We start from the raw sequence: 11,203 nt of genomic DNA on the forward strand, positions 1-11,203 counted from the left end.
AAAGACTGATAAAATACAGCAGTCACATGGTTTAAATATTCATGATACCTTCATATAGGATAAATACACTTATATAAGTGTATATACTATAATATATAAAATATAAGTGTAGTACTATAATAAAATAAAACACACACAGACGCACCATTCAGCTTTCTATCCCTGGGCAATGCTTGTGATGTGTGTGTGTGTGTGTGTGTGTGTGTGTGTGTGTGTGTGTGTGTGTGTGTGTGTGTGTGTGTGTGTGTGTGTGTGTGTGTGTGTGTGTGTGTGTGCGTGCGTGCGTGCGTGCGCGTGTGGTTAGGCAGTCAAACAAGGCTCCACTTCATAAGGACAGATGTCTCACAAAATGAATGAATGATGAATCAGGTGTTCATTAATACAGTTTCAACCCAGCGTGAGTCAGACTCTTAAAAACAGTCTGCTGATTATTACTAGTATGCTTTAGTTTTTGGATAAACATAACCTTTAAATTCCCTGAAGTTTACTTACAATGGTAGTCAAGGTTTGTTGCATTATAATTTATATTAAGTAAATAATTATATTACATTAAATGTTTTACCCTTTCCCTCTAATGCTTAAAGCAAAATTTTACAGGATGGTTTAGCTTCTGTACTAGTGATGCGCGGGTCATCTCGTAACCCGCGGGCCCCGTGGGTAAAGCGTGGGTCGGGTTGGGGCGGGTAAAGAAATTGTAACTTTAATGCGGGGCGGGTCATTAAAAACAAAATAAAAAAACAGATATGTTGCGTCTAATTCCCAGTAGCATATATATTAAATATTTGGGAATTTATATTTGTATATTTTATTACGTTTTTGATAAGGTTAAATTACGTAGGCCTACGTCGCAACGTAACTTGCGCAATGTAACTTGATATCCCCATACCTTTGGCGTCACGTCACGGAAGTGCCAAGTAGCTCCCGCTGCCAGCCACAACAACAAAACAAACGGAGAAATAAAAGATGAAAGACGATCTGTGGGAGAAATGAAGGTAGGGAATTGATAATACAAACGCTGATTTGTAAATGTTGAAAATGTTTATCATTATCCTATCTCTATATTAATATGACCATGCTGGTTTCAATGGTTCATTCGCGTATGTTGTTGCCAGTTTACAGGGCGATGTAAATCTAATGGCTGTTTCCAAGCACTTTTTGGCTGAAATAAAGCCTCTTTTAAATTACATTACAAATGCCTAGTATGTCTATTTTAATGGTCTCGGGCGCGGGGCGTGCGGGTTGTAAAAATAGAGTGTTGCGGGGCGGGTTGGATTTCATAAAAGCGGGAACCGCGGGTTGGAAAAACGCCGACCCGCGCATCACTATTCTGTACCTTCATGGGGTGGTTTCCCAGACAGGGCTTATCTTAGTCCCAGACTAAAATGCATGTTTGAGCTGCCTTTATTTAAAAACACCTTATATTAACATGTATCAGTCACATTGTTGTGTCTCAAGATGCACACCGGTGTTGTTTTATGTAAATGTAAAATATTTAAATATTATTTAGGGCAAGAGATGGAGGTTATAATTTAAGGGGGACAAAAAATGTAAAAATTAACAGAATTTGGACAACGAGAAAAAGTTTTTGTATATCAAGCTCTGGAGTAATGGATATGGAATAGTTTTAACAAGAAATTAAAACAATGCCCAAACATAAATCAGTTTACATTTAGGTATAAAGATATGGTGAGGTACAGGGATGAAGATGGGTGTGAATAATTTACTAGAAGTTCTGGGGTTATCAATTGTCTTTGGTTTTATTGTGTTATCGACATCACTGTACTAATTTTATATTATTTTTATGTAATGTTTTCCATAGTAATTTTTTTCATATTTCTTTTCTTTTTGGTTTATATAATTGATGTGCTTTTTCTTTTTTTTGTATTGTTTTGGGGTATAAGAAGCAAGATGTATGAATATTTGGAATGAGGGTCGTTTATTGTAAGCTTTGAGTTGTGGGAGAAGGGGTGGGATTAAAGTTTTTTTCTTCTTTTCACTACTTTTCGAATAGGCAAAGGACATTGAAGTTAGTTAAAAAATTAGAATAATTTGTTAATTATTATGTTTTATGTTTTGTGTGATTTGTATACTTGAATTTATTTTCTTGTTTGATGTTCTTTTTTGCATACATTTGAAATAAAGATAGCAAAAAAATTATAATTTTTGTGAAAACTACTTAAATGTCCTAATACAACTAAAGACAAAGTCCTGGATTAATTTAAATCCTGTCCGGGAACCCACCGCTTTAACTTCTAAACCTTTAAAACTCTTTCTTTATTGATATAACTATCAAAATGTAAACAATTTGTTGGCGACCATTTGTATCTCTTAATGATTAAATTACATTTATACAAAAACAAAAGACAACACAAGGACAACCAATGCTGTTTTCTATTACAGATCATTCAGTCTGTAATCATTTTGTGATGGTCTGCCCTTGGTTAGGTCTCTAAAACTTTCAATATCTTGTTTGGAGAGGTCAAACAAAGACAAATTTAGCTTATCAGACAAACCTCTGGGAAAAGGATGTTTCAGTAGGTCCATTCACCCCCCCCCCCTCTCTCTCTCTCTCTCTCTCTCTCTCTCTCTCTCCACAAGTTAATAATGGACATTTGAGTTTTTAAATCACAGACTATTTAACTGTAATCTAGTTGCATATATTAGTATTACATTTACTTTATCTGTATTTTTATCTTTGGCTTTAGTACGTTAGGCAATCAATGAAATAAAGGATAAAGAAGGATGGTCATCTTTAAACAAGGTAATGGGATCTATGTTGAGATGCTGGATAAAAGAACACCACGATGAACAACTAACTTAGTACACAACATCATACACAATATTAAGTGTAAAAATAAATCCACTTAGCTACGACACATAATCAGACGGTACATTATCTAACGCTAACTTATATGGTTTAAATGCTCAACTGGGAAAACATCTGCACTTACAGAACACAGAATTTCAATAATTACGATTCAAAGACATAGTAACCTAAAAAATACCCTAGTTCAAACGCTCGAACTGATGCCAAAATATGCTGTCAGGCAACTCGCTAGGTTTTATTACACAGTCCAATGCTAACTTACATGCTAGTGCATTTTCCCTTCAACGACCTCTCTATCTCACTATTTCCGTTCACGCGCATTGATTTTACGTCGCGGGTAATCAAAATTATTTCCACGTATAAAAGCAGCTGAATATAAAATGAATAAAACTGTTTGAACTGCCGTACTTACCACACATGTCTCCGGTGCTGTTGCCAAGCGCTGTTTAGTTCCTATTTCTCAAGCGCTGTCACGTAATCCTGCCCACAAGTTGCTTATTGGGCGAAAGGCAGGGTGCGCCTTGAACGAGAGCACGCTGATTGGTCGAGAAGGCTGTCAGTCTTTCTGCTACCTGCAACGGCGTCAGTTTAGACGTGGCAGCAGGATGCGAGTCCGCTGTCGCGCGTTGTTGATGATTAAAAACCTTTTCTTTTTATTGCACAATGCACTGCAAGTTATTTAAAAAAAAATGCAGTAATAAATAAATTAACTGTATATAAATATATAAAATAAAATATATTGCTTTATTTTTTATTTAAAAAATATAAATATATATAATAAAATTGAAAAACTTGGTAACACTTCACAATAATGTTCTGTTAATATATACATTAGTAAATCCATTAACTAACGTGAACAAACAATGAACAATATAGTTTATTAATTCTTGTTAATGTTAATAAAGTTATGCCTGCTAGTTCGTAGTGCAGTACAAGCGTTTGATTTTTAATAATATTAGTAAATGCTAAAATTAACATAAGTTCATGTTAGCTAATGCATTAACTAATTGTTAACAAATACAACAATTGACTCAGAAAGGACCTTTAAATAAAAAACATACATTTGTAATCAAAAATCTGAAACAAGTTAAATAAGTTTAACAAAAGTTAAGTAAGTTTACTGCAATTATTTCCAAATAAGAGATCCTCTAATCTAAACAATTCTTTAAAAAAAAGTGTAAAAACTGGATAACAGTTTAGTTCCTAATTATAACTGACCTGTTGAATTTACAGCAATATCAGGAAAGTATGTGTGTGTTAATATATTTGACCTTGCCTGTGAAAGTCTTATAATCTATTCAATATTAAAGATATCAAGGATATATTTTCACAGAACGTACTTTACATAAAAACAAATAAATAAAAAACAAATGACTAACTGAGTTTTTACAGTCTTTACAAAAGAGCAGAAGACAAAGTTGTAATACAAGTTTTATTAATTCAAGTTGAAATGAGTTTCAATTTGGTACTAAACAGGTCTGAAGTATTAGTTTGATAAAATGTGTAATATAAATACTTGAATTGAATCAAATTTTGGTAAGCACATGCTTAAAGGCGGAGTGCACAATGTTTGAAAGCCAATGTTGATATTTGAAATCACCTAAACAAACACGCCCCTACCCCAATAGAATCTGGACCTTCTTTTAAAAGACCCGCCCCACACATACGCAACCCGGCAAGGACATCAGTTAGTAGACACGCTCCTTACTGCTGATTGGCTATTAGTGTGTTTTGGTAGTCGGCCCGTCTCCTTTTCCAAAGCGTTTTTCAAACATTGTGCACTCCGCCTTTAATAACTGTTATAAGGTGGTCCTTATCATTTTTTTCTCCCCTGTAAGGGGTCTCTTGCCCCTAAAAGTTTGAGAAGCCCTGTCCCAGAGAAAGCATTTACAAAAAGTTAAGCCTAAAACCTGCTGATGGAAAAAAATTAGCGAAGACCAGGAGACTTGGATTTTCTCGAGCCGTAGTCTTTATTGTATAAAGCGATCTTCAAATCAGCGCGTAGAGCTCGGGGGGCACTGCAGTCACCCACTGCATTTACACACAATTTAAGGGGCAGTCCCCACATGGAAAACAAAGCACTCCACTTTAAACAAAGCATTGAAGGTAAGTAACACTGCCACCCACAATCCTGGAGCTTCACCAACCCTTAAACCCATCAACAGGCTAAAGGGCTTTTACCGTCTCACCCCCAGTCCATTTTATCATCACAGAAATGGGTTCACCTTAGACATGACATTTACATTTGACTTAAACCCTTGGCTAACAGCCACCAACTAAAACACACAACAAGAGGAACAAGAGGCACCAGGGCCACAGATACCTGGCCAATTTCTTTCATATTAAAATGAGACAGAAACTTACAGGAACCCACTTTCATTATAATTTAGAGGTGTGTATACAATAAGATAAAGACAATGACTTAAAATGATTTTCCCACTATATTTGATTGGAGATCTATAGAAATTTATTAACAAAGTAATAATGATTGGATAAATAACAATGCAGTTTTATAACAATAAAGCTGATCACAGATACATAATCCTTACCTAAAATGTTCCCATGACCTTTGCAATGTCAACCCAATGTACCATTTAAGCTACTGGAAAACCATGGTAGAAAAAAAGTCCACACAACCAAACTCTTTCATTAACTTTATTATTTATAATTCTTAAAACAAAATTCTTGCATTTACAGTGACAGATTCTGTCATCTTGTTAGATGACCAATAGATTGTAACATACACAATTATTAAAACAATGTTAGCTTTATCATCCTCCATCTCAAGATATGACTCAATGAGGAAAATAAATCAGTGGTGATACTGGTTCTTATTACCTTTATTTAGGTGTAACCAGGTTAAGTTTCATTCTTTAAAAAAATGCCACTGCAATTGTATTTCAACCCAAAATACAACCATTTGTACTCTAGAAAACTTGCTGTATTTGCATTTGTGCGTGTAGTTTTATATAATGGCAAATACAGTATACTGTGCAACACATATTTATTCACATATACAGGAAATACTCTGAGAACCTTAAACAGTGCATTGGTTGATATATTAAGGGGAAATAATCCAATACCTGTTACAACACCAATCATATATTGTTTATAAAAAATGCAGGGTAAAAAACCCTTTGCTGCATACTAGGAGCCATAGCAATGTCTAGCGCTAATGTTTAAAGATAAAGAACTGTAAGCCTACACAGGTTATTCAATCTTCCATACAGCTGTGTAACTGAGCAGCCACTGCCAAACTCACATCACCTTCTTCCCAACTGGACCGTAAATGAAGCGGTCCCGCTGGCTAATGTAGTAGGGAAGAATTAGTCTATAGGCCTGACGCTGGCCAGTTGAACTCATCCCTGGACTTTATTTTCTACCTCTGTATCCTCATCCTTCACCTACAAGATTAAAGAGACACAAGGTTAGAAGAAGACTACATATATTATGAACAACATAAATCAACATATGATCATCTATCTTAATTGGTAGAGCATTGCATGCGTTTACTACTCACTCACTGTGATAGGTTAAATGCAAAAATGTGCATTCATCCTTCACAAAAGTAATCCAATCTGTTTGGATTACTTTTGTGAAGGATGGATGCACATTTTTGGACCTGAAGTGGTGGACCTCATAACTTTGGATTTTATAAACTGAAAGATCTAGGACATTTTCTAAAAAAACTAAAAATGTGTTCTTCTGAAAAATTATGGTCTTATGCATCACTGATGGCTTGTGGGTTAGTCAATCTTAATATAATATAATTTTTGGCCAAACTATCCCTTTAAATAAAAAAATCCCACTCCCATGCTAGGAAATTATCAGCAGTTGAATGACGCATAATCTATGTATACATATCTATGACACAATGGGCAGCAGAAATGGGTTTGACCCCTTCCAATCTCTTGGATTCACTTCTAAGGGGGTCGCGCGCCGCGCAGCACCGTGCCGAGCAGCACCGCGCCGTTCTAAAAAAGATTGAACACATTGTTTTCTATGAGTATATGCACACCGGCGCCGACAGGTGGCGCTTGTCCGTGCCGCCCAGCAACGACTCAGGAAGTTGCTCAAATCCCTGTCGTGCCACAGAGCGCCACTCACATAGTTTAACATTAAATAACATCATATTTGTCCCCAATTAATAACGATTAACATTGGCTGCTAACGTATATTTTGCATTTTGAAGTAGACGCTATCTGACGAAGCACTTCCGGTTTACGATACCTCCGAGTTGTCCTAGACACGACGCTGCGCTGAGCTGCGCGTCTGGTGTGTGACCCCCTTAATGGGCTGTACACACCCAAACGCGAATTCCACAATTTGCGTGAGTAGATTAAATATAAAGTCAATGCAAAGACCAAAATAGACCCGAACTCGCGTATGGGGATGTGAATGACGCACATTTGCCACGAAAACACACATTATTCACCTCAAACAACTCGCATAAAGTAAAAATTTGAGAAATTCGCATGACACAAAGTTAAATCCTGTAAGTAATCTAGAGCGAGAAATGCGATGCTCCGTGTTTGGTGTGTATGCACTATAACACAGCAAGTTTATAAGCTAATTTGATTGCTGGGTGAACTTTCACTAAATATTTATTGTTCGACAGGGATGCACTGTTTTAAACTTGTTGTACTAATGGGGTGTACACACCAAACACAAATTCAACATTTTGCGCAAGAAGATTGCAAACAAAGTCAATGCAAAGATGCGAACTCGCACGGGGGTGATGCGAAATGACACGAACTGGGTTTTTGCCATGAAAAAGCTGTATTCGACTCAAACGCGTCTACGCAAAAGTCGAAAATATTTAAATCAAGCGAAAAATTAGCATGACACAAAGTGAAATCCTGCGAGGAAAGCAATGCTTTGTGTTTGGTGTGTATGCAGCATAAGAAGTCCAGACTGATTAAAGATGTCTTCACCTGCTCAACTCCCTCCACCTCAGGAATATAAAACTGTAGCATGTTCTGGACGCCGTTCTTTAGCGTGATGATGGAACTGGGACAATTAGTGCAAGAACCCTGCAGCTTCAGCTTTACAATACCGTCCTCAAAACCCTGATACAGAATGTCACCACCATCCTCCTGTACAGTGGGTCTGAATGATAAGATAGAGAAATAATATATGAAAGGATAAAACAGTAGAAGAATAAAAGAAAAGGAAGTTGCAGGAGGGATTTTAATACAGTTTTTGTGAATTTAGGATGATTGAAGGTTGTGAAAAATATAGACTTTGATTAAAATACTACATTTAATTTACAATTGGCAGATGCTTTTATCCAAACCGACTTACAGTGCATTAAAGCTATACTTTTGATCAGTATGTGTAGTTCATGGGATTCAACCCCATAACATTTGATTTTAATCAATATGTCAATATTAAAAAATGATTGCTAAAAATGTTTAATATCATGAGTGATATGTACACTTAATTACATGTCTAGTTTGACAATGTTAAAGCCTACTAAAAACAACTCAATTAAAAGATAAGCATCATGTACACATTACATTAGAAACACTACATGTAGGACTTGATCTCATCTTAAAGGCACAATATGTTCTATATACAGTGAGGAAAATAAGTATTTGAACACACTGCTATTTTGCAAGTTCTCCCACTTAGAAATCATGGAGGGGTCTGAAATCACGGAAGGTTCCCCTGCTTAAACCAGTACATGTCCAGGCCCGTCTTAAGTTTTATTTTCAAATAAAACATCTGCTTAATTTAATTTTAAAAATTGCCTTGCCAACTGTAAACAAAACCTTGCAACACGTATCCCGCCTCTGAGGTTTCCTGATCGGTCCACTGTTCTGAACCTGTGAACCATGTGCACCAAACCAGAAGTCCTGTACTGAAAAGGTTAGGTACGAATAGGTGTACTGTTACACCCCTACTATTTACACTCATTTGTACTGTGCAGGACAGTGCCGCTTTCTACAGTAGCTGTACCAGCAAATGTAAATATTTGTGCTGTACCTTATGCGTGTATCCAGCAATTCTTTGATCATGGAAACCACCTCATCATCTTCATTGGAAGGAGCTGCAGGAGAATACATTGTGTGCGAGAATGTATAGAATGTAAAGACATTTAATGTTTTTTTAAAGGGGTGGTTCAATGGTATTTCAAGCATTCTGACTTATTAACACAGTTATATAGAGTTGTTTCCTCATGCTAAACGTAAGCAAAGTGTCAAAAAAGCAGTTGGACGTGTTACAGAGTATTTCTGTGCCAAATGCACTTCCCCAGGGTTCGTACAAGTTTCGGAAAGTTTTTTCAATTACAGATCCAGCTGACGTTTCAGGGGTTTCTATACGTATCACTTCTTTATATGGGCACTTCCCCCAGAAAACCTCGCCCTTTAAGCAGCTTTAGATGATTAAAAAAAAAAAACGCACGAGACGTAAGATTAATTTTTAACCTGTGTCTGCACGTGGAGCATCTGCCTCGTTGACAACAGGAAGCCCTGAAGTAAAAAAGTCCATGATAGTGGCGAAAACATCTGGTTTTAAAACTTTCCACTCTGTGTCTGAATCAACCTGAACGATAAAGTAGCATAACAGTTAAAATAAACAAAGTTAACACAGTTAAACAGGGTTAAAATGTGTGAATTCTTTACCCTGGTAATGGTGATGAAATTGGGGCCGAGGAAAACACTCTTCACTCCATCAATTCTGAACAACTGCCTAAAGAATAAAAACAGGATTACTCACACAGTCAGGAGACCATTAAGATTATACTAATAAATAATTAAATAAATCATTTTAATATTGCCTCTATTGTTTGACTCTACTATTTGTCTTTTAAGTACAGTATTTAGAGATCTTTTATTTATACACACGATACAACTTGTAATGAAATGTAGGTCTGGTTAGCAAAATGATTGTGCAAGCAACAGAAAGAGGTAATTAAAAAAAAAAACAATAAATTATGACATGATGAAACATAATTATTATTAATTGTTTTTGGGTAGGTCTCGCCAAGCCTGTCAAAACATATCTGGGTCATTCACGTAAGGTAAAATAGAGACTCACCTTGCCAAGGGTGAACAATATGCATCTCTAGGTCCAGAAAAATCCATGGTTCCTGATTCCAACACCACACGGCCAGGGAGAAACTTCAGACTATTTGGATTTGGGGTGTTTTGGGTTTGAATAAACATGTTCCTGACTTGATGAATGGAAAGATTAGACATTAAACATTGTGAGCCTATGGAATGCTTAAACATAAGTTTGTATACTCTCTTATTATACAAGTATACTGTTATTATCTCATTTGGATGAAAGTATCTGCTAAGCGAGTAAATGTGTTTTGTTTGAAAAACTTACTAAATATGGTGGTTGGTTGTTGTGGCAATGCACATCTGCTCCCTACGTTATGGAGGGGTTTGCTGAGCCCATGGTACCTGCATAAAGAATGTCAAATAATTGAATTATTTCAATGATGCACTGGCATAACTGTTTTTGGCAGATACCATAAGTAAATATAAATGCGACAGACAACTAAAATTGTCACCAATATCTTTGCTGTTATAAAAAAGTGCATACAACAAGATGCACCTTAGTACTGAATGTTTCTACATTATACTTTAGTAACCAGTTGGCATGCAAAATAATATAAACAAAATAATAGACAAAGTCCATATTTGAATTGATTATGGATTTCAGTAATAACGTAAACTTAAACTGTAATATTACAACATTACAAAAATACAATGGTAATATTTTAGTTTATGACAATTTTATCAAGTGTTTTGACCACAAGCTGGTATCTGGAGATTTGCGTCCCACAGACCTTGATGGGACACTGAAGTGTTACGAAATAAATCGCAAACGCATCACAACAATCCAAGACATCTATCCAGTAATACTGCCAATGCCTTTCTTGTGAAAATGCAAGCAGTGCTGTGCAATAAAAACTTACGATCTCGAAAAAAGAGCCGCAACATTCCTCGCAAATGTAACGCTCCTGTAAGCGGCCATGTTTGTGCGTGACGTCACATACCAACTCCGGAAATGATCGTTTCGGTATTTATTTATTGTAAATAAATAACATAAATTTAGAACATGCAAACGCATTTGTAGATTTAAAAAAAAACTAAATAAACAACAATAAATGTGATTATAAAATTGATTACATTAATATATGTGGCATTGGCAAATATGTATAGTTTCTAACATCTTTACTTAAAGAGCTGCATCGCCCCCCAACGAGAAGTAAAGAACATGACAAGACGCACATCATGCAGCGCTATCCCATATGAGCGTAATGTAAATCAAAAAATAAATTTCGACTACATTTCCCTAACAACCATTTTGGCCATCCTAGCATTCTATCCCATAGACTGCCATTATAAAAAGTAAATT

At 36.0% G+C, this 11,203-nt stretch overlaps 2 protein-coding genes across 3 annotated transcripts in view; both read right to left on the bottom strand.

Annotated features, from left to right (window-relative positions):
* gfpt1 (glutamine--fructose-6-phosphate transaminase 1) overlaps positions 1 to 3,354 on the bottom strand; it is a 37,425-nt gene extending 34,071 nt beyond the window's left edge. The window contains exon 1 of the mRNA XM_055167969.2: positions 3,240 to 3,354. Coding sequence (XP_055023944.2) covers positions 3,240 to 3,246 — 7 coding nt within the window. The 5' untranslated portion in view covers positions 3,247 to 3,354. The remainder of the gene's footprint in view (positions 1 to 3,239) is intronic.
* A 2,114-nt stretch (positions 3,355 to 5,468) lies between these two features.
* On the bottom strand, positions 5,469 to 10,912 carry nfu1 (NFU1 iron-sulfur cluster scaffold homolog (S. cerevisiae)). 2 transcript variants are annotated; one of them, XM_055168459.2, is made up of 8 exons: positions 10,761 to 10,912; positions 10,166 to 10,242; positions 9,872 to 10,007; positions 9,457 to 9,523; positions 9,259 to 9,376; positions 8,816 to 8,879; positions 7,762 to 7,936; positions 5,469 to 6,231 (listed from the first exon to the last, which is right to left on the bottom strand). In XM_055168459.2, exons 1-8 carry the CDS (start codon positions 10,817 to 10,819, stop codon positions 6,187 to 6,189), a joined length of 741 nt encoding a protein of 246 aa, XP_055024434.1. In that variant the 5' UTR covers positions 10,820 to 10,912; the 3' UTR covers positions 5,469 to 6,186. The 2 variants fall into 2 exon arrangements, with proteins under 2 accessions (XP_055024434.1, XP_055024435.1); XM_055168460.2 differs by lacking the exon at positions 10,761 to 10,912 and adding an exon at positions 10,632 to 10,650.
* Positions 10,913 to 11,203: the final 291 nt, after the last annotated feature.

This window comes from Misgurnus anguillicaudatus, chromosome 5, assembly GCF_027580225.2.
Source record: "Misgurnus anguillicaudatus chromosome 5, ASM2758022v2, whole genome shotgun sequence".
Taxonomy (NCBI): Eukaryota; Metazoa; Chordata; class Actinopteri; order Cypriniformes; family Cobitidae; genus Misgurnus; species Misgurnus anguillicaudatus.